Genomic DNA, 23,846 nt, shown 5'->3' with positions numbered 1-23,846 from the left:
ACCAGGTATAAATGAGCAGATTGTTGTTGCTGTCGGTGTTTTTTCCAGCTAAAGAACTAAGGGTGACTGGTGTGGGGGTCTCCCCGCACACCCCCCCCCCCGGCAGTGAGCAGCTTGTCCAGCAGGGGGCGGGCGCGGGCGGCGCCGCTGGCGCCCTGGGAAGCCGCCGGGGACGGGAGCGTTGGCGTCCGGCAGCCGCTGCCCGGCGCGTCCCGCCGCATCCAGCCCCGCGCCCGCCTCGCCCCGCATCCCGCCGGCAAGTGCTGAAAGCGGGGGGGGGACGAGGGGAGGGGGAGAAATTGGGGCGGGGGGGGGGGGGAGGGGGGGGAGGCTGGCAATGCAGCGCGACAGCAACTACCAAAAGTTCTCGCTTTTTGTAGTAATAACTCCCTTGTTCCGGACTTGGTTCTGCTCAGCAGACCTGCAGCTGGGAATTTAACAAGCCTCGGTTTTGAAAATGCCTCCCGCTTACCGGTCTTTGAATCTGATCAATGGCCTTCCAGAGCTGAGGAATACCTAACAGCGAGACAAGTCAATGAAAAAAATGCAAGTTTCAGGATCCAAACTACACTAAAAGATGTTCTCCCTTCACCTTATGGGAACAGTGCTGTCGAGCAAGCTGCAGTTGCTTTTTGGTTTGTTTATCGCCAAGATATGTCACAAAGTGATGTGACTTTTAAACTCTTCTGACTGTTCAAAGCCAGCAAGCAGCAGCAAAATTAAAGCAAGAAATTTACTTGAGGATTTTCAAAGAAGAAAGCTGTCTTCCGAGAAGAGCAAAGTAGGACAATGGCATCTGGAGAGTGCCTCCTGCTAGACCTGGAAACAGATAACTTCATTCTCTACAACATCTCTGTCAACCACAGTACAAACCTCTCCCTCCTCGGTGACGACTGGTTCTACCCAGCGTTCTTTTACGCCATCCCCACGATCTACGGGATCATCATTTTGATAGGCCTTATTGGCAATATCACTTTGATTAAGATCTTCTGTACTGTGAAATCCATGAGAAATGTCCCTAATTTGTTCATCTCCAGCTTGGCTCTGGGAGACCTGCTGCTTTTAGTGACTTGCGTGCCCGTGGACGCCAGCAGGTACCTTGCTGACGAGTGGCTGTTTGGCAGAACTGGATGCAAACTTATCCCCTTCATACAGCTCACCTCGGTAGGGGTGTCTGTCTTCACCCTCACTGCTCTCTCAGCTGACAGGTAAGCCAGCTGCTGTAGGCTTGAAAAGAAGTCTGCATAATCATGACTCCGTGAAATGCATGATTCTGAATGTATATTTTCAGGTAACAAGTACGTTTTTTAACTAATGAGGGAAAAGGAGCAACTTCAGTTAATTTCTAGTTCACAGAGCACATGACTTGGAGAGGACACAGACTGAAGAAAGCAATTTTTTTCTAGGCTAAACTAAATGTTTGTGCAGTTTAGCAAAGAGTCTAGCTTAATTATAAGGAAAACAAAAGCAGATGAAGCTAAAGACCAGAGAGAGAAAATGCCATTAATGAAGCCCTGTTAAAAGACATCATGTCCACATTTGCCGAAAAGGTAATTGATCCATATTTCATGACGTGTGAAGGTGCTGGAGCAGCAATTTAAAGTGCAGTTAGAACCAATTCTTTCTAGTGGCTTGCTTTCTTAAGGCTACATGTGAGGCAGTATTTCATGAAATATGTTTCAAATATTCAAATGAGGATGTCTGAATCCAGGAATCTCAGTTCACTATTGCCAGTGTACTTTCCCTGATTAAACCATTTGCCCCTTATCCAATCGAAAATGATCTGTGCTGTTGGTTCGGAAACTTTGTCTTCCAGTAAAGTTTAGTAAAAACAACATGTGATAGCTATTTTAGAGTATCTGAAAACAAGTTTGACTTTAACAAATGATATGCTTCTAATCTATTTTAGGTTTCTGTGAGGCTTTTGAAAACTGTCTCGGAGCACTCAGATTTAAATTCAGAAGATATTTTAATTTGTATGTTATTTGGAAGGATGAAGCCTACCTTTCTGGAAAGTATTTATTAGACTGTTGGCTTTTATAGAAACTCCTGTGCACATCAGAGAAGCCAGGATATTTTGTTTCTAATTTGGATGCTTCAGAAGGAGATTAAGGAATATATTGCCACTGTGCTAAAGTTAGAAAATCTCACAGAAGTATGAAGATTTCCAATGAGAAAAATCATTTTGGTTTTGGTTTGCTCAAAAAAAACCCCGGGGATTGTATTTCTTGGTCACAAAGAAGTGACATTAGGTTTGCTTTTGGTAGCCCCTTGCATGCCACTCTGTGTCTCTCCTCCTAACCTAATACAAATCAGCAGACTATTTTTGTTCAGTTTTCAGGGTAGTTCATATATATTTCAATATACAGTACATGACCTCAATGAAAGCAGGTGACTCCACAGTGCTTCACAGACAGAACAGCCAATATGTTTATTAACTCCTCCATGCTGGGGTACATATAAAAATAATGCTCTCAGTCCCAATAGCAGATGACAAACAGGACTATGTGTAGACAAAAGTCTTTAAGCACTTTTCTCTAGAAGTGTTGGGGAAATAGGACAACTGCACAAATTCCCTAGGAAAGGACTACTCTGAGTTTTGTGCAGTGGCTGGAGCCCCTCTGCCTGCTCTGAAGAAAATGTTAGGAAAATAATAAATCTTTATCCAGGAAACTCATCTTTCCAAAGCTGTAACGTAAGTTGTTTTAAGGAGTGTAAGGAAAAGAAAAATACATCATACGGAAGATTATGTTAGAGAGATTTATTGCTCTCCAATCACGTGCCACATAAACTAAATATCGCAAATGCTTTTACTGAGCAGCACATCAATACCATTTTTGCCTGAAGTGGGTGAGCAGAACAGAAAAGAGCAGCTGTGGCAAGCTTGGGGTTTGGTGACTTTAAATTCTGAATCTCAGCTTTATCCGGATCCTGTTAACCATAGTGCTGCACTGGTGAGCAAACTTTACCACACATTTCAATGCCACTTGGCTATAAGGGAGAGAGGCATGCATGTGGGAGAAGACTTTATATTCCCATTTCCAAGAGATCAGTTTACCCTCTTATAATGCATCTATTGTCCACTGCAGAAGGAAACAATAATGAAACTTTTACCTTTCTTAGCTATATGAATCTGAAATGCTGTGCATTGAACCACAAATGGCCCTTATCTATTATGTTTGCTGAAGTTTTTGTTATAGTATATTAACAGCAGTGCTGGGATAATTTTGTTGCAAAATAATCCAATCTATATTTTGTCAGCTTACAGCCCATTCATTAGTCTATCTTTATTTTCTTAAAACTGTCACCCTGAATTCTAGGCCCCAGTATTAACCACATCAGAATAATTAGGAAAATAAACTTAAAATGTACAGGGAAAACTTCCGGGATGCAAGTTGACTGTGACCAGCATGGTGATGCCTGCATGGGTCTGCCTGTACCCTGCTGTGGCCCCTGGGGCAGGGAGATGCTGACCCTGGCACTTGGGGTTGGTTTCGTGGATAACCATTTCCAAGGTCAGACATGGTATTGCATGAAGGATGAGTGGCAGCACTGCAGGGAAACACCTGCAGAAGTCAGCGCCATGGTGGTGAGACCAGGGTAACACAAGGACCCAGAAGTCCAGCAGGCAACACTGCTCAGGCACAGCTCATCTCACTTGGCTTTTGCTGTCTGAGGTGAGGAGCCGTTCCAGGATAGTCAGCAAGGTGTCCCCTAATCCATGGAAAGAGACACCTCCCTAGGAGACAGGACAAATCACCATGTCAGGATACCTAGCTCCCTCCTTGGGTATAGAGGAAACCTTGTGGTTTAGCGCAGATCAGATGCCCGTATTTGAGATGGCTAATGATCAGTGATGTGAACCCGATCTGAGCTGCTCGCATGAGGCATGTGAATGTCCCTGTTCTCATGAATCAAAGCCATAGACCATGGCAGAGAAAAAAACTCCCTAAACCATCTGCTGTGAATAGCATCGCATGGCACTGTCTTCAAGGAAGGGGAGACCTGTCAGTCCACCACAGGCCTTTTGTCTATAATTTATCTTCTGCAAAAACTAACAATAAAACACCCTCAGTTCCAGCTCCCTTCCACTGACAAAAGCAACTGGGAGCAACTGCTGGCATTACTGAAGGAATTGTGGTGATGCCTAGAGAGACCTGGCATTGCAGGAGTCAGAAATCTGCTGTGTAAAGAAAAGCATTGCAGTGTGATACAACAGGGTCATTTCCAAAGTTGTGACCCTTGAAACACAAGATGAAAGGCAGCGGGTAGGTGTGATGGCAGATACAGTACATGAGCGAGCGGTGAGACACATGCTACGTGTTACGACAATTGTACAAATAATGTCGGTTGCTTTGGATCACCTTCTGAAAATGAGGGACTCAGTTTTAATAGATTTTTGCAGAGCTCACATCAGGGGCACAAAAGTATGCCTCCCCACGGCACACTTTTCCTCTCTCCATTGCCACTTTCCCGTGTTTTAGGCAGGGTTAATTGTACTGAATCGATCCTCTGTTGGTGACTGCAAACACTCAGCTAAGTGCCAATCTCCCACATGGAGCAAGCACCTAAAGCTGCTCAGCGGTTTGAGCTGCCAAGACGTAGTGGTTGTCCAGAGGATTGGCTGCTCACTTGCAAACTTTTCTCAAGGAGAAACAGAGGGACAAACTGCTGATCTCAGCTTTTACTGTAGCGGGAGCCTCCCAGCCTGCCAGGTGCCCTGCGTGCATGGAGGCAGAAGAGGATGCCTGCAGAGGCTGGGTTAGGTAGGGCATAGCCAAAGGATCCCCGGGTGCTAAGGTTGGCTCTGGGTACAATCATGAGATTGTATCAGGCTAAAGTTAAAGTATTTGAGACAGTGTGCAAGAAAGGGAGAAAATAAATAAAAAAAAAAAGTTAATATTAGAAATGTATTTTTTGTGGTACTACTCAGCTGGCTGTGTGGTGTCTGCATCTCTCCAGCTGCATTTGCAGGAGCAGTGGGACCTGTGGGCTAGACCTGTTTCCCTGTGAGCTTGGTGAATTTACAGAGCGGGCAGGAGAGGGTTAAGGCCTGCGGTGTGCTTACAGCCACCCCCCACGAGTGGTAAGGCACCAGAGCAAGAAATCAAGCAGTCTATGCCTGTGTATGTGTGTTTGTGTGTTTTAGAAGGACTGTGAATGAGGTTGACAGGGGAAGGACATCTGTCTGCCCTGCTGCTCTGCTCTGTCGAGGCAGCACGTTTCTTCAGCTACTGCTCAGCTCATCCCAGCAAAGAGGGAGTTTGGGTTCGCCCAACAGCCTGCCCTCCTCCTCCTCCTCGGTGCAAAGGGAAGGGGTACAGAGGTGCCTGTGAGAGCAGTGACACCTGGGCCACTAGCCCAGGCAGAAAAGCCAAGGCTGGCTCAGCAAGTGGCAGGAAATGAAGGAAAATCTTTGCACAGTAAGAGGAAAAGCAACCCTCTTAATTGCCCTTGTCATGGGAGATGTCTTCATTTAATTGACTGTTTCTCCCATGACTGACAGGGTTTATACATTTGCATTTGAATTACCCAAGCTGTCAAGCACTGATCATACTTCCCCACTGTTCTGCTGACAGTAAAAAATCAAAATGCCCTGGTGCTCATGCAGTGAAACCTTCCTGAAGTAATGCTGGCTTTGCAAGCACACAGCAGGGTAAGTGTAAAGCGTAACTGGAGTTTACGAGCAGCATCTTTACTTGAAGCACCTTGGACTATCTGGATTTTAGCACCAGAAAACTGCAGCAATGCCTGCCAGCCAGAGCTATCTGCTGTCCTGTAGTGGAAGGGAGTGACAGGGTAGTGAGACACATCGGGTGACATCACACGTGAGGTTAGGTGGCTTACTTTGGTAGGACCAGCTGCAGACAGCAGGAATTGCAGTCGTGTGGGAGACCTGAAATGAGGATGTTACCTTTGGAAATGTTGGCCCCAGTGCTTGGGTGCAAGGTTGGTTGCAGGGATGCTGCAGTGCTTCCATCTGTGCTGGGTCCCTTGGAGTGGGTCACAGCCAGAGCTTTTGATCTTACTCTGAATTCATGTGACAGTTTGTTTATCTAAGAGAGAAAAACTTTAAGCAACCCTCTCTTCTAAAAACACAGTGGTGTAAGGAAAGAAACAAATCCAGAATCTCTAGAAACGTACTTTTAAATATGCAACAATCTTTGTTTAGTGCACTCATCTCTTCTGTGATTTGGTGTCTCCGTCCCCTACTATAAATATTAGATACAATACCAGAGGAAAAGTAATATCTACATGTCAGTTCATGTGTTTTATTTTACAGTCACTGGGTTATGTCTCCACAAGAGGATTAAGGGAAATGTGCCACCCTAAAATAAAGCTATGGAAAGCCAAACTGGATTTCCATCAAGTTGATTTACAGAGAGACACTTTTTTTTTTTTTTTTTCAATACCGTCAGTTGTAAAGTGTCAGGTCCATAGTGGTTATGAATTTATTCTGGGCAGTCTAGTCACAGCATTCATGAAATCCCTTCAGGTCGCTAAAACACTATGTTGGAGCAATTTACTTGCGCTGTAATTTACTGTGCAGCCTCAGGAAAGTTTTGAGAGGGTGACGGAGAAAAAGCTACTCTCTGAACTACTGAGACAGCCTCTAACCCAGCCGATGTGCTTTGGCAGAATGATACCCCAATGTGTACTTTGAATCCACCGATGCGATCTCAGCTGGAACATCGGTCTTCCCAAGCCAGGGAAGAAAACCAGAGGTGTGTTGGACCCCAGCCCAAAGCCTTCCCTCCCACTGAAGCATTGCGCAGCCCCTCCTCGACCCTTGCTGCTGGCACGGTGTCCATGCCTCTGCTCTTCTTGTGCTGATGGCACAGGGTGTGTGAGGAGAGAGATACACAGACCTCTTTCAGCCACTGTACAGAGTCTTAGATCCTGTGTTGCTGGCCACTGTGTCAATATAATATAAACACTTTTAGAACCCTTGGGTTTAGCTCTCATTTCCTCCATCCCTGCATCCATCTGCACCAAGAGAAACAGATCAAACAGCGCAAACTGTCTGAATATCTTGATTAGCTGGAGCAGATGGGCAAAACACAGTAGATGTACTTCTATAACCAGGAACATTAGAGCTTCCATTTATATCAGTGGGACCAGTGCACAAATCCAAGGTTAGAGTCAGTGCTAATGTGCTGGAGACTGTCAATATTTAAGCAATCAAAAGGAAGAAATGTTAGATTACCTGTTGTTTACATTTCAGCAAAACGTGAAAACCCCAATCAGTTGTCATGGTCTCATGGTATGAAGTGCTGTACACACTGTTAATAAGTAGAGCGACTGGCCATGGAGAATTTGCCGGCTGTGTGTCAGACTGAACGTGGTGAGCTGGGACGTCAGCATCGCTGCAGGGAGACAAGCTCACAGTGGTCCTATCAGTTCATGTGGTACTACTTGGTGTTCAGATGTGGACGACAGCCTTACTGAGAAGAGCAGCAGGGAGTTGAGCTGAAAAAGAGAAGCAGGCACAGCCTGCCCTGTATATGCTGTGAAACATTCGGTAGCTGCCTTGCTCACAGACAGCCCTTGCAATAACCTGTTTTCCTCCTGTTTTGAAAAAAAGAGTGCACTGCTAGCCCCGTGGAGCCCCCTCACCTTGTCTCTCACCAGTTCTGCACTCACATGCCCACTTCACCCCATACCATGTAGGACACCATAGGCCATGAGATCCTGCCTGAGCTCCTGCTCCTAGCAGGCTCCTTGATTCCCCCCACACTGCCTGCATAGGACCTCAGGCAGAGCAGGGGGGTGGTGTCCAGAAGCCCAGCCTGTGCCCTGGGGCAGAAAGCGAGGGCAGTGCCTGGGTCCCCCACATTGCTGAGGCACCAGAGGGCATCCTAGCAGCAAGCCAATTGCTGTGCTGTGAAGAAAGGCAGAAAGCTGGAGTCCCTTGCAGAAAACTCTCCTCCTGACACCAGGCCAGTGACCAGTTTAACCAGATGGTGGAAGACTGTGGAAGACCAAAAGAGAAGTCTTGCCAGAGTTCTGCCCATCCTATCTTTGTCTGTTCTCTGGCTACGGCCAGTGTCTGCAGCTCTGTGGGAAGGCAGGACAGAAAACAGCACCACGACACCCCGAGAGGAAAAACTATCTGTTCACAGCTGAAGACAGCCCTGAAGCATGAAATTTAGACATGGACAGTCAAATGACCGTCTCTGTTCTCCCAAGATCAAGAAATGCAAACGCTGGACTAGCACTGACTGCACTAGCCATCCACTTCAGCAGCATTTCTTGCCTGTACCCATGTACCGAGGCTGCTGAATAACTCACAGGGTTTGGATTAAAACAGATCTTTTCAGTGACTCTAGGCAACTTTCTGAACATTCAGACTAAAGGTACACATATCACCCTGTCCCCCTCATGTGCCTCTGGCGTCCTGTTATCCTCACTGCTTAAAACTTGTGTCGTATTCAAATTGAAATTCATCTGACCTCTAACCACTGCATAATAATCTAGCATAATTGAAAGGCTGAGAGAGTTGGGGTTGTTCAGCCTGGAGAAGAGAAGGCTCTAGGGAAACCTTACTGTGGCTTTTCAATACTTAGAGGAGCTTATAAGAAAGATGGAGAGGGACTTCTTACCAAGGTATGTAGGAATAGGACAAGGGACAACGGATTTAAATTGAAAGAGGTAGGTTTAGGTTGAACATAAGGAAGAAATTTTTTACAATGAGGGTGCTGATACACTGGAAGAGGTTTCCCAGAGGAATTGTGGATGCTCCATCCCTGGAAGTGTTCAAGGCCAGGTTGGACGAGCCTCTAAGCAACTTGTTCTAGTAGATGTCCAGGGGGGTTGGACTAGATAACCTTTAAAGGTCTCTTCCAGCCCAAACTATTCTATGATTCTGTGACAAAAGCAGTCAAAGATGGCACTAGATTGTTCAGCCCCAACATGCAGCTGAAAGTTCATATGGAGGTGATGGTCTCTTTTGCCTGTTTACTGAAGCCACAGAAAGGACTTAAGCATCATATAGCTGACTTACTCTATACTAGCTAGCTCAGGTACTGGTCACACTAAAGCCATGACACAGTGAGAATGGCACAGGATATCTCATTTTGTCAGGTGCGGAAGAGATGTTCCAATATCTTCTCTCGGTTTCCTCTTGCCTTGAAAAATCGCTAGTTCTTTGGCATAGTCTGCTCACTTGTGTCTTAGATTTACTGTTTTACACCTGGCTGAGTTAAAATGGCTTCTGTTAGATGATGGTCATTTACCCCAATGATTCTACAATATTTTTACAGTGTCATCTGCAAATTTTCCCAGCAAAGGTTTTATAGCCTGCTGAAGGCAGCTGATATACACAATAAATAACACTGCAGCTAGAGCAGGTTCCCAGGACCCAGGCTAGAAGTGGCTCCACACACTGCTACCTTTCCACCAGCATGTTTGAGGTCCTCCCAGGGATTTTAACCCTTGTCCCATAGGAGAGAGGAAGGGATTGCATGGATGTGATTAGGGGAGGATGGACCATGCATGCCCTGGCACACACACGTGCATGTATTCACATGCATGGTCACTCGTGCCAATGTGCCCATGCAGGCTGTGCCTCCCTTGTACACCAGCATGGCCCACACCCTTTTTACATCACCTATAATGTTGTGACAATGTAAAAAAAAATCCTAAATTTGCCATGTATTAAACAAGACAGGCTTATACTAATTATCATCTGTTAGCAGGATTAATCTCACCATTATTCTGTCTACAACTGGCCTTGGGTTACCCAAATTCTTGCAGTTTTCTTGGTCACACCTTCCAGCTTTCCAAACTTCACAACTTTGGAGCCAGTTCTCCACTTCTGATGAAGTTCTCCACTTTTTCAAGATTTGTAAAAAAATTAACACCGGTTGTTCCCTGTCTGGTTCCTTTAATACTCCTAGGTGTAAATTATTTAGGCCTGATGGTGTGAAACTGGTTTGCGTTAGCAAATGTTGGCTCACATCTTCTTTAATAGAGCTGACAATTTTCTGCTACATCTATAGTACTACACATATGGTATAGATCCCTCCTCCACATTTGGTCTTGAAGACAAATATGTAGTAGTTGTTTTCGCCTTGTTTCATCATTGTTCGTATCTCCACCATTTACATGGATGCCTGACTTACTGGTTATTTTTGCTCCTGATGTATTTAAAAATGCACGTTTGTCTGTTACACAGCGACCTTTGATAATTTGTTGGCTCCTCCAGCTTCCCTTATCAGTCACCGACATTTTTAAACTCTGATATTTGCTGTCATTTACTTTTGCCTTTTTTCCCATCTGTTGTATATTGATTTTTTTAATTACTTCTTTGTAGCATGGATCCTCATTTTCTTTTATTCAGGGCAGCTTTTTGTCCTGCATGGTTTTTTCAGGGCAAGGCATGGGAGACAAAGGTGGAGACTGGGTGTCAGCTGCTAATGTATAGTTAGCATTGCCCCTTTTATATTCCCAGTCAGTTGATCTGAGAGCTGCTTTTCACTTCAGGAAAACTGTTTCTCTAAAGTTTCATACATACACACACATATATATATGTCTGTATATAACTTTTTATTATCTTTCCACAAAATTAAGGTAACCACACCACAGCTGCTATAACTTGAACTGCTAATTTTAAGGTCAATGATGCATTATTTTTCTGTCAGAACAAGGTACAATATTGATTTATTGTACATCACAGGCAGGACTTTTTGGGTTGAAATACTTCCATTTTTAGAAACCCCAATGAATTTCTGTAACTGGCTCTGTGAGACACCCAGCAATTATGCCACTTGTTAGGTTACCCAGTGATGCTGGTTTTATGTACCAAAGGTGATATTTTCAGGAGAAATAAGGTTGATTCTCTAGTGAGATGAGGAGTCCCTGTCTGAAGCTGCAGCTTTAGTTGCCCTGGTAAGAGTTCAATCCTCAGGCATGCAGAGCCCCTGGTCCCACCCCACTGATAATGCCGGAGACTTGGGCTGAGACAGAAAAGCCTTGGATGGAAAGCATCACTGGGGCTTGTTCCTTCCTATGCCTGGTGGCCCAGATGCCAGTACCAGCCCTCCCAGCTCTGCTCTGGGCATACATCACATTGCAACCCTGGCACCAGCAAGCTACTCCACCAGCGTGTGATCTGTTGCCGTGTGGCACGAACAGGTACGTCCCTCTGCTGAGCAGGGCACGTCTCTCTGACTGTGCTGAGCGCTGAGCATGTAGAAATCTGCACAGCAATTAGCTGGTATTGAGGAGCTGGGGCACTGGCTGTGTGTGTGAGCTTACTGGTTTTGTAATCAAAGGATGTTTTTCAATGAATGGGTCCCACCCCTCCTTCAAACAGCAGGTCTTACAACCATTTGCCAGGACAGTGACAAACTGCGAGGCTGGCCCATTGAAATCTTTGACTTGGGATCAAGGTTTCATTCAGAGGCTTGGCTGAAGATCACCTACAGGGAATAAATACTCTAGGTGCAAAGGGGATCTTTCTAATAAGGAAAGCACTATCCATGGGACTCCTAATGTTTCATGCAGTAATGTTTACATCCGTTGTTTTCCATATGTATAGTTAATTCTGAAATATTTTATGCTCTGGATGGTCATGATTAGGAATAGAACGTTCACTACCAAATGCTTACTATTTAAGCTGTCCTTCCCCAGTGTGTAGTGCAGTTCAATGACCTCTAAAACAGTCTTTCAATTTTGACCTTAGTCATTCCTGGCCTGACGTTCCCATTTGTCTATATTCCAGGATGATGTAGCAGTATGCAGGTATAGACTGAAATGTGAATGCACACTTCAAAAAGTGAGAACTATGTCACTTCCATCAGTGCCTCCTTTTCCTTTTCATTTAGATGTTAATTAATAAAAAAAGAAAGTAGGCAGTACCTGCCAATGTATGTAAGACTAGCCCATTAGAGATGTCTTTGTGCCCATATGCAATTTACTGAAGTAAAGATTTTAATAACAGATGTTCACCCAAGAATCATGCTTAATAATGATAATCTCAACTAAGTACGCAGAAAGCACATAGACTCAGAATAGGTTGTCGTAGTGTGTTGAAGGGTTAGACAGTCTAGCAATTGTGTGGATTTATTGAATTGTCTTCAGAGCTATAAATATTCATAACATTCATGGTGGAAACAATATAAAGAAAGTTTGGGGCATTGCATTTCTCATAAATTTCTTGGGATATTTAGTGAGGCTTTTTCTTTGCTTTCAAAGTGGAGCTTCACACTCAACAAGGCTCCACGTGCTTCATTTATGCAGTTTTTGCATAGCATCAACTTTGTCTCTGTTGCCTGAGGCTTTTTTTGTATGATAATTGAGCCAGTCCTTCATATTATGTGGGCAAAACAATAATGTGATGCTAGTAGAACATAATTACAAAATCTTAATGAAAAGATTCTCCTTCAGTCTATTGATGGGCCAAGATCAGATCAATGTGGGCACATTCAGCTTACAGATGGGAAGAGATGGACGGGAATCAGAGGAACTGTGAATTGCACATCTTTCCTCCCTCTTTCAGTTACAGGTAGGAACAGAAGAAATATGGGGACATGCTAACTGAGAGGCAGTTCTTCTGTCATTGCAACAGGAAGTCGTGGCAATTTCAGGAGCTCATTTACTAGAGATGGGAAGAACTCAGCGTTTTCACTTCACAACAATTTAGGTGACTGGTTTTGTAAGATATCAGTCCATTCCCACTGATCTCTGCTTTTTTATTTAAGTTTCAGGTTCACATTAGTGCAACATCTCAAAATAGATCTTAGTTTAAACAGATTCAAAGTTTGTAAGTGGATTTCTCACTTCAGAGAAAAAACAGAAAGCGGCAATATGGCAAATCTTTCCGCCAGCCCGACGCAGTCTAAACACGGGGAATGGTAATGAAGGAAGGACGGGCAAGCCTTCTAAAACTGTGTTTGAACAGGTTTTAATGCACTTGTTTTTTTAAACCATTGTACAAATTTAGGCGTGGAGCCCAGTATCTTTTTATGTAAACAGTGTAGGACATTATAATGGATGATACTATTGGGAGGAAACTTTCCTTGAAACTTAAGTACTCCTACAAATTCATTTTTGAGAGGCAGTGTCCCATTTGCCTGTAGGAAGGATGGTGAGGGTTTTTTTTTTCTCTTCTTATATTTCTTGCAAGCATGAGGCTCAGCTGCAGGGAGATGGGCATGCTTGGAAGGATTGAGATAAATAAAGGGCAGTACTCTGTGGCAGAGCCTCTCTCAGCCGTTTTGTTACACTCCTGCTGAAAAAAGTAAGGAAGAAAAAGTTATGAAAGCAACTTAGTGCCTCTTTTTAAGCCAGATTCAATAGATGAGAGGGATGTAGTGGCTGGCACATAGCTGCTGTACAATCCTTGCTGTCATATTCAGTCACCAGAAACATCTCTGACAGCCACCTACCTGTGTGACCAGCTGCCTTCGCTGCCGTGAGGGAAGGATGTTTCTTTCCCATTGCCAATGGCAGCAACTGCAGTTATTACAGAGGACACAGGTTATTGCAGCTGAAATTAGGATCTACTGACCTTCCAATTGTAAAGACGCTGCAGAAGGTGGTATCTCCCAGCTTAAAAAAGCCTCTTTTTTTGTAGTCCATACCTACCAGGTATACAATGAGGGCTGATTTATGTGCCGTCTCTATTAGCTTTAATCGCTGACATAAGGGAAGGGGAAAAGGATTAATACAAAGCAATCATAAAAGAGGAAAGCAAACTAAGGCTGCCTACAGCACCAGCTTCCCCACACAGCATAAAGTTACCTCCCTAAAAAAAAACCCAAACAAAAAAACACCAAAAAAAAGACAGTGAGATATATGGAGCAAAGTTAATTTATAATCCAAGGGAAAGATCTGATTTTCCTCCTATGCTTTAGTTGTTTTAATTTATTTTTTGTGGCTATTATAGCAAGCACAAGTAAGTGGATGAAGGTGACAGGAAGAAAAACATAAAGGAGGCACTGAAGCTGCAGCCTTAGGGATAAGGTTATTTCTTCCCCAGTGTGAGAGAAAAATTGCCACCCTTCATATCTCTGTGCTTAGGAACATATAGGTAATATGGCTTTGAAGGCAAAGCATGTTTGTACCTCAGCTGGTGTGCATTTTCTTGGCTCAGCTGAGGACCACAAAGATGGCTAAAATATTTTGCACCAGCAGAGAAGCTGCATCCAGGAAATTCTGACATCCATTTGGGGCGTTATTTTGATCTGTGTCTTTGGAGAATATACCTGTAATTGTCTTTTTCATGATAAAGCTACCTCTGTGTTTATATTTGAAGTTGCAGCTTTGGGGTTAAGTGTAGGGTATTAACCAATGTTTGCATAGTCGAAGTTTTAGAGTACATTAGGTGGTGTTATCATTAGTTACATTATTATTAGCATGAGGGTAATGGCACAGTTTTCCAGTTTCCCTGGTACATTAACTTCAGTGGGAAAAGTATTTACAAAAAAAAAAATAGTGTGCGTGTGTCACATTTTAGCAGTTTATGGTCATTTCAGTAGTTTCGGTTGTGAGAAACGATTACTCAATGAGCATGACAGCGATCTTAAAAGACAAGTAGAAGACATTTTCCAGGATTCAACGGAGAGGCATGCCTCTGTGAGCTTCTACCAATCCCAAAAGAATTTTGGGAATTAGGTTGAGAAGTGACCATACATTATAAGTTATTGAATTTGGATGTTCTGGGTTGAAGCAACCCTCTCACCAAGCTCCTGGAGGCCTGGTGACTGACCTGGAGAAGAAGGATAGCAGTGAGGTCACTGTGGCTGGTGCAGGGGAGGAGTGCCTTACAGGGCAAATCCTCACAGTGCCTAATGAACTGTGATTATATTATTTGCACTTAAGACAGCCCCACGTGTAATTTCTTTGTGCAGGCTTCTTTGAACAAGACTGCAAAGTAGAGAGAGCACTGGCATCCATCCTGGTCAGAAGGTCATTGGCAGCTGCTGTGCATAAAGCAAGGTTGCTGCTTCACAAGCGCAGTGGGAACAGAGACATTCAAAGACTGAGCAGTAGAAAAGGTCAACATCTCTTTCTTTCATATTTCCTATCAGATTGGCAACCCAGTCATTTTCATCTGGGCCGTTTGACAACTGGAGAGAGACTGGCGCTGATACAAGTTCTTGACTGTACTATTTTTTATTCAACTCAATCTTCGGAAGGCATATTTTTCTTTTTAAATTTTGGCCTTTGTTGTAGGGCATGAATCATACCTCTGGTTTTTAATATTTTTCAAACATTTCTTTGAAAGTGGGTTGAGAAAGGAGTTCAGCTGAAAAAAAGTGGTGTCAAACAGTAATTAGAGACAATGTGAGAGCAGCAGAGGTGATAAAGCCAGGGCCATGCCTAGATCTATCGCAGACAAGCTGAGCATGCAATGTGACACGTACTCTCAGAGCCCGTGCTGCTGCATGGGTTAACAATAGCACTGCTGTAAGACCTTTGCGTGGGAGCTCACTTGCCTGGCCACCTAGGTCCACGGCTCCACTGAGGTATATAAGCGCATTCATCAACGTCCCCTTAAAAGTAGATTGGGTGATTCCGATGCTGGATGTTAAGTGTTGGAAAGCGATGTGCCTCAGGCTCACTCATCCAAAAAAACATTGCAGAGGACAAAGCTGTGGAAAGCTTGAAACAATATTTCAGACACAAGCTGGAAATATAGATGCTGAAAAACAGAACCAACTGCTGCTCAAATCCAGTCTACCTTGCTGAAGTTCTTAAGAAATGTCAAATAAATTATAAAATCCAGGGTTGACCCTATCTGGAAAATGATGTGGAGAAGGAGTAAAGAGGTTTCTGAGTCCCACTCAGAAACCAATCAGGAGCTGCAGCTTTTCCACTCCCTGAGCACCAACCACAGGCAAATCTTCCAGTGGTTTCCCAGACCAGGGATCCGATCTCTTGTGCATCCCCCCACTGCCCGTACACAGAGCAGCCCTTGCAGCTGCTGTCCAGAACCCAAGCTGGTGTGGGAGAGCAGAGCTGCTGAGATGCAAGCTGGTGAGAGACTCAACGCATCAGCAAGGTGGCTGGAAACGGAGACTCCTACCAGATCATGCTGATCAGTTAAGCATTAGTACTCAGAGGATAACATAGATTACTGAAGATTTCTGAGTGAGTGAGTCCACCATCAAAGAAGTCATAGAGATAGTCAGCAAAATAATTTGATTCAATTATCAGGTTCTTAAGAAAATATCAATCTGTGTTCCCACATCTGAGAATCTACATTTCAAAACATATTTTTTATCTTTGTTTTTGCTGGTTTATGTTTTTGTGCTTTCAACCTGGTGCTTTTGGTCTACATTGAGCCCCTTGCAAGCAAAGCATCTCTCAGATCTTCTTTTGTGTCTGCTGTAGTAGGCTTTAAAAACAAACTAAATGCCTAATAATCAATGCCAGCATTCCTAGCCCTTTCTAATTATGTTATTTCAGAATTATATTGTTTGGAAATGCCATCTCTAATTAAAATGTACTAATAACTTGAAACAGATTAATTTTCTGACTCTCCCTACGCCATTAATGTTAATAAAAACTAAACAGAATCTGTCTTTCTCTGTGTTCTTTAACTCATTCATGTTACTGGAAATTAATATAAGAAAATATTCGCTCAGCTGGCTATATTGTGTAAGAAAATCCCTGAAATAATTACGCTAACATGCCATGTTGATAAGCATACAATAAACATCTGCAGAAATAACTTTGCATTAGCTAGATTTATGGATACCTTGATATGTAGTTAATATTCTTTTGCATTTGCCTTCCTTAGATTTTACTGAAGATGTTCAGTTAGCTAGTGTTCCGTCAATAATCTATGACTGGTGAATCATATCATAAATTGAGCTGTTTCAGCTACTTTGTTTTAGTAATCTGCCTAGCTCTTCCATTTTATTACTGCAATAGTCATAACATCATATTTGCTGAAGTGCTGTGATTTTCTTCACCTGAGATCATGATCTTGCACTAGATTTTGCTTTCTGGAATAACACCACTTAATTCCCAGTTTCAGAGTGCAAGCTGAAGAGGTGCTAAGCAAGCCTTAAAAATACTATGTCTGGCTCCTGCATCTGAATAGCTGAAACAAAGGCGAGCTGGAGAGGCTGGAGAATAAGTGATTAAACAGAAAACTATTGAGCAAAGTGTTTGCAGTCCATGAAAGGAAAAATCATTTACACAAGACACCTGTATGAAGAAACATCTGCAAATTATGAGATGTCCAGGAACAGTCTTTATAAAAGTAAATATAAATAAATGTGAGCATGTATGTACTTATGTATACACGTATATACATGCATATGTATAAAATATATGCATCTAAATGTGTGTATGTATATAAAACACACACACAGAGATGTAGACACTTATACACGTATATTTATACATAGAGGGAAAGAGTAGGTATGATGAGCAGGATATTGTTTAGAATTAGAAATGGAATGCTTATCCTGCAAATAAGGAGATTACCCAGTTAAAACAGTGCAGGACTGAGAGACCTCCTCTCTCAAATGCTGAGCTTTAAGGTAATGCAGGCTATTGTACATGCAGAATCAGTTGCATACATTAGGCATCCCTAAAGCATGGGTTTGGGCTGCCAGGCAGATGGAACCTGCTGCGTGCTGCCTGGACTCAGGCAGAGTGTTATGCTTACTACCTCTGCTCCCACCCCAGTGCCCAATTCAGCCAGCTGAAAAAGCCAGGATCCTGGTAGGAGCTTAGAAATGGACTCTAGAGCACCCACATGGGGAAAGACCCCACCATGCCAGAAGTGGCTGGGACAGCCTAGCACCCAGGCACCCATCCATCCCCGGAGAGCTGATAGTGACCAAGAGGGGACCAAATGGGCCATGGGCAGTGTGGGATAGATCCTGAAAGAAACATCTAACAGATTGCAATTGTTGTGTTGATGACCCTAAATACTTATTTATGAAACCTGTAGATATTCCTTCCTAATTATCTTTTCTTCTACTGTGTTCCTTAAACGCTTATGTGAATTGTGATTTACTCAGAGCGTGGATTCCTGCTGGAGCAGGCCTTCAGCAATTATGGAGCTCTTCTGTTTTCTGGTCCTCTCATTATACACATCAAGTCAAAATAAATTGGATTCTTTCATTTTCTTGGATTCTAAAGTACAATTTTCTGAAGGGCTGAAATCGTGAAAGACAAAATTGCAAATCAAAAAAGGTCTTCTACATATCTAGCATAGCAAGCAATAGGGTTTTTTTCTTCAATAAAGTCACTTAGCATCTCTGGCTACTTAGCCTGGGTGCACTGAGTTATGGACAACTCTTAGTTGCCAGCTGCACCACCAAATAGCAATTACAGCAGGCAACATGCTCTTCGTAGCTTGAGAAAACATAAGATTTGGCTTGCCAGAGGCTAGTGTACACACAGCTCGAAATGTGTGGCAAAATTTCAATCCAGTTTCCTTCAACACTATTCTGTAAAGGGATGTAAAACACTGCTTGCTTCTGAAGAGGAGTCTATGATTGCACTTCCTATCTTAATGCTATTTGGACACATACATACAGGCAGCACCCTGCTTTGTTGGGTCAGTTAGAAATTAAATGAACGCAGAATCAATACATATGAAACTGAATGGACCCGAGACAAGTGGCTTCAGTTTAAAATGAGAAATCTATTGAAAGCATCAAAATTTAAAACACCAGGGAAAAAATCACAGTCTTGAGTAAAGAAGGATTTGGTTTGGTTTTGGGGTTGGGTTTTTTTTTTCTAAATGGAAATGAGAAGCAACAATACGATGCCTGAGTGTTGAGATCAATATAATATTTAATTTTTTTATTTTTTTTTTTTAGGTATAAAGCTATAGTAAGGCCAATGGAGATCCAAGTATCCCATGCACTGATGAAGATTTGTGTGAGAGCTGCTATAATCTGGATTGTATCGATGCTGCTTGCCATACCTGAAGCAGTGTTTTCAGATCTGCACCCTTTCCATGACAAAGTGACTAATAAAACCTTCGTCAGCTGTGCCCCTTACCCTCATTCGGATGGGCTGCATCCCAAAATTCACTCAATGGCATCATTTCTCATCTTTTATGTCATTCCGCTATCTGTCATTTCAGTATATTATTATTTTATTGCTAAGAATTTGATCCGAAGCGCTTACAACATCCCCGTGGAAGGAAACATGCACGTGAGGAAACAGGTAGAGACTTAACTTTCTTCAAAAATCCACATTCCCTGTGAATCTGGGAGTAAAGAGGAAATACAGGGAAATTTATACGGGAGCAGACTGCATCTGTTGTGCTAATTTAATTGGTTAGGTGGGGTAAAAGATTTTAAATGGTTGAAACAAGCCATCACACAGGAATAAGCAGTTAAAGCATCTTCTCCTAAGTTCAGAGATTTTGGCAGGGTGGTTACCATGGCAAACACAGCAGAAAACCCATGCCAAAGCCCTGGAAGGTATTGACTAGGATGCAGGGAAAGAGGCAGAGCTTGCTATGGTGTTTGGAGATTGAAGCTGAGGTGTGACATGGGAGAAAATCAAAACTTCTCACAGCTGCTTTGTCAGAGAGAGGACCTTGGATAAAGCCTTGCTCTGTGGAGCAGTCCCTTTTCACACAGAGGGAAATGCTGGCTCTGTCATTCAGTCCTCTGGACTAGAAAGGCAAATAGGACACAGCAATAGGGAGTGGAGGTGAGGGAAGCCCCTTCTGCAAAGCTCCCCTGGGCCGGGAGCACCGGTGTGTGTCAGGGAGGTGCGTGGCTGCTCCACAAAAGCAGTGATGCCTGCTGCGCTCACCATGGATCCAGCCCTTCTCCGCCAGTGCTGTACCATGTTGAGAAACCAGTACGGGCTAGAGAGGGACTGAGGGAGTGGAGATCAGGACAGATGGTGGTGGATGCAGGGTGTCCAGAAGGGAGGATGGAGCAGGACAGTATAGGGTCTTCACAGATGCACTGAAATTATGTGCCTTGTGGATGGTGTGATCTTTGCAGTGTGGTATCCCAGAAGATGAGAGTCCTGGCTTCTCCCCTTAAACTCTTTGGTCATTATAATTGTCTTTCTAAAAACACCTCTTTTCCTAGGGTCTCTGGAGGGGAGTGGTGCTGGACAGAATGACCTGTCCACCTGTTATTTGCCCTCTAATAAGCCAGACTGGTCAATCTTCTGGTCCAATAGCTGTAGCCTCAGGTTTCAATTTTCTTTGATTTATATAAACAGGCCATTTGCTCTGGCATAATGCAGCCTTTTAACCTTCCCTTTATTATTATCATTAATAATTAATATAAATATTAATATTATTATATATATTATTATTAAACTTCCTTTATTACTATGCAGAATTACCTCTGTTACTGTCACTTGTGAGTGGGTGGTTTTATAAAAAACCCCAAATCATCCCACTGCAGAGCTCACAGATGGGCTGGCTCAGCTGGGACCCATGTATTTCAAGTGAGTTTCATGCCCTGGTTGACAATGTGTGGCTGAAAATGGGAGAGTCCTGAACCGAGTGAGGGGATTTAGCCAGGATTTGGCCCACCTAACTCCAAGCTTTCAAATGGAGGCTGCTTCCTCTTGACTGCTCCTGTTGTCAGCAAGTGGAGAGAAAAAGTCATCTCCAGGGGGAAACTGGGTATTTCAGGTCAGTGCTTAAATCTGAATGCATCTGAGCCTTGGGTTGTCCAAGTAACAAAGCAACAGCAGGGTAACTTGTTTCTAAACAACTTATTTACCTTGACATATTTACCTTATTTATCTTACCTCATCCTTTCAGCTGAGGTGTGCTTCAACCTAAGCTAAACTAACACAGCTGTTCTTCAGCTGAATGATTGCCCGTATAATGCACCCAGCTGCCATCACCTTGGGCTGACCTAACACAATCATCTCATGCAGCCTTCAGCTGCTAAGGTGAAACAGTAGGGCTGGAAAGCTGTGTTTTCTGCCCGTTAAAGGATGTGCCATCCCTGAAATCCTCACCCTTTTCCCCTTCTGAATGTGTGTGAATCTTTCTCCCCTGCAGGCCATTTTTCTGTTGACTTGATGACTGGATTAGTGACAACAAAGCGAGTAGTCAAAGCAGCCCTTTCCCCCGTTGGTTTTGGGGAGAGAGCTCCAAAGAAAGCCAAAGGCGGGGCTGCAGTCTAGCACCATCAGTCCATCACTCCTGTCCTGCAGTGCATTCAGGAGCTATAGGTCTCTATCTGAGATAACTGGTATCGATTTCTTTACTGTGTTGCTTCCTTTCTTTATAGTGCAGATGTGGCCTCAATAGCCCTCTATCAAATTAAGGATAAATTTAAAAAGAATATATCGTTCAGCAAAGGAGAGCCCTTTCTCAAAGGATTTAATTTTCAGCCCGCTCTCTGGAGACATCATCATCTGGTACACGTCAATCCCTGAGCTCGATGGCTGATTTTCAGTGGGGGCTGGTAAAGAGGCACAAAATAAAGTCAGAATGGGTTTGTGCGGTCTCTCCTGCCTGCTCCCTGCTTGCAGCTGTCCAGAGGAAAGATCAGCCTGTGTAAGATGCTCGGTTTCTGCTTTACCTGTGCAGCTTGGAAGGGGAGTGAGGATGGGGAAGTGTCCCAGGAGCGTGGCCAGGCACCGGGGCAGGAGCAAGGGCAGCAGGGAGCTAGGAGCTAGAGGCAGTTTCAGGCCTTTCAGGTCCTGCTCAAATACAGGGAATGGGATGCAACAAATTCCATAGCGGGGGCTGGGAAGAGGTGCAGGGATCACCACAGAGAAGAACATTACAAAGCCCTAAAAAGCCAACAGTGCTACACTTTTTGTACCTGCAAACTTCTGACTGTGCAGCCTCTCCCAGAGAGCAGCATATTTTAGCAGGTTTTTCTGGGCAACCCTGTCTGTCCTCTCCTTTTGGGTGACCTCTGCCATGGCTCTTGTGTTTGTTAGGAAGAAAGATGTGGCTTTCACTGGCATTGTTATCTTAGTGTGCGGCACTGGTGGACAAAAGACAAGGTATGATTTACCTCAGCTCCCCTCAGTTGAGTAATACCCTTGGGTTGACTCCAAGCCCGTACACATAAGTAAAATACAAATGTGGCTAGTCCGCACGAAGGTTACACTGCATGCTAGCTGACATTGTAAAAGCACCCCTCCGTGACAAAGCTCAAGCCATGTTAGGAGAGGTGGTCATTCATCTATTCACCACCTAGACCTGTCTTTTCCTCGTAACCCCAGCTCTTTCAGCTGAAGGGTTCACCTCACCGCTGCCTTGATGTTTCTCCAAGTACAGAATTTCCTCTCTCCGTTTCTCCAGTTCCTTTGGCCTCTGAGTGCTGCACGTGGTCTCCAAGGGCCATGAGCTATTGGCAGCATTTTTGTGTACATATACCACATGGCCCCAAGGCAGAAAGTCCTGCCTCTGGACTCTGTGAAATATCCCAGACCCCTACACCATAATTAATAATAATAATAGTAATAACAACAAGATAATACATATAAATTATCTAAGTTTGTATATATTTAATGTGGATAACTAATGCAGATGTCCGCACTTTTGTTGGCTGAGCTGGGACTTTACAAAGTGACAAGCCTTTGGAATTTTATCTCTAAACAGGACAGGAATGACTACTTTTGTAATAATTTTTCATGATTATTTGCTTTTAGGGGAAGGGGATTGAGGAGAAACAAGGAGGGCTCTTGACTCTGTGTTCTCCTGCAGTCCTGGTTGCCCTGCTCCAGCTGTGCTGCCTGCCACGTGCTAGCCCCAAAGCTGCAGCACTGGGAAAAATAGTTACTGATCGGAGCTAGGACTAGCTGCTAATCTGAATTTCTTTTTCTTCTTCCAGATTGAGTCCCGTAAGCGCCTGGCCAGGACAGTATTGGTCTTTGTGTGCCTCTTTGCCTTCTGCTGGCTTCCCACTCACATCATCTATTTATACCGGTCCTACCACTACTCAGAGGTGGACACCTCAGTGCTGCATTTCATTGCCAGCATCTGCGCTCGGATCCTGGCATTCACTAACTCTTGTGTCAACCCATTTGCTCTCTACTTGCTCAGCAAGAGCTTTCGGAAACAGTTCAACAACCAGCTACTCTGCTGCAGAGCTCGTCTCCTCATGCGGTCCCAGAGCATGGCCAGGAGCACCACACGAATGACCTCCCTCAAGAGCACCAACCATTCCCTGGCTACCTTCAGTCTTATCAACGGCAATCATGTCTGCCATGAAGGCTATGTCTAAAGGGCACAGTCAGGGACCAATGCATCAGGTACTCAGCATGGCCGCTTGGTTTTGCTCCATGGGGATGATGAGTAGCGCCACACACACACACACACACACACGTGCGTGCGAGGAAGCCCGATGTGCTCAGAGAACTCTGAGGAGCTTGAAGCATCCAGTGTTTCATCCTGGGCTGAGGCTGAAGCATCCAACCCATTTCATCCTGGACTGAGGCATTGCCAGAGCAGCAGACCATTGAGCACCAGCCCACAGGAGCTCCCTGGGAAGCGCTGCGCTGCTTCAAGACCTGCTGCTTTTAATGAGAGCAAAGTGAGCATCTTAAGATCAAAACTAGTTTGGCTCTGCAGGTTCTTCATCACTTCCTGTGCAATCCCAAACTCAGCAGACTTACAGCAGGGACAAAGACAGTATCAGGTGCACAAAATCTGTCAGAACAGTTGCATCCAGCAGTTCATGGTATAATATATATTGATACCAAAATAAATTCACTTAAATAAGGTAAATACTTTAAAAAAAGAGTTCAGTGTAGGTCATTTAGAGACTTTCCAAGTATTTATTAATGATCTGAGTACAGTGTTAATTCATGGTATAAAAGATGTCAAGAGTTTACTGGGGCATGTCGGTAGCCGCATCTGAAATGAGCGGTATCTTGCACCACATCAATGTGAAAGCAGTAACTTGAATAAATGTGAG

At 43.9% G+C, this 23,846-nt stretch overlaps 1 protein-coding gene across 1 annotated transcript; it reads left to right on the top strand.

Moving 5' to 3' along the window:
* Positions 1 to 403: 403 nt before the first annotated feature.
* On the top strand, positions 404 to 23,846 carry GRPR (gastrin releasing peptide receptor). The gene is made up of 3 exons (XM_040584075.1): positions 404 to 1,208; positions 18,795 to 19,146; positions 22,761 to 23,846. Exons 1-3 carry the CDS (start codon positions 790 to 792, stop codon positions 23,151 to 23,153), a joined length of 1,164 nt encoding a protein of 387 aa, XP_040440009.1. The 5' UTR covers positions 404 to 789; the 3' UTR covers positions 23,154 to 23,846.

Source organism: Falco naumanni, chromosome 2, assembly GCF_017639655.2.
Source record: "Falco naumanni isolate bFalNau1 chromosome 2, bFalNau1.pat, whole genome shotgun sequence".
Taxonomy (NCBI): domain Eukaryota; kingdom Metazoa; phylum Chordata; class Aves; order Falconiformes; family Falconidae; genus Falco; species Falco naumanni.
The sequence above is the reverse complement of the archived record's forward strand: the minus strand, read 5'-3'. Positions and strand labels throughout refer to the sequence as shown.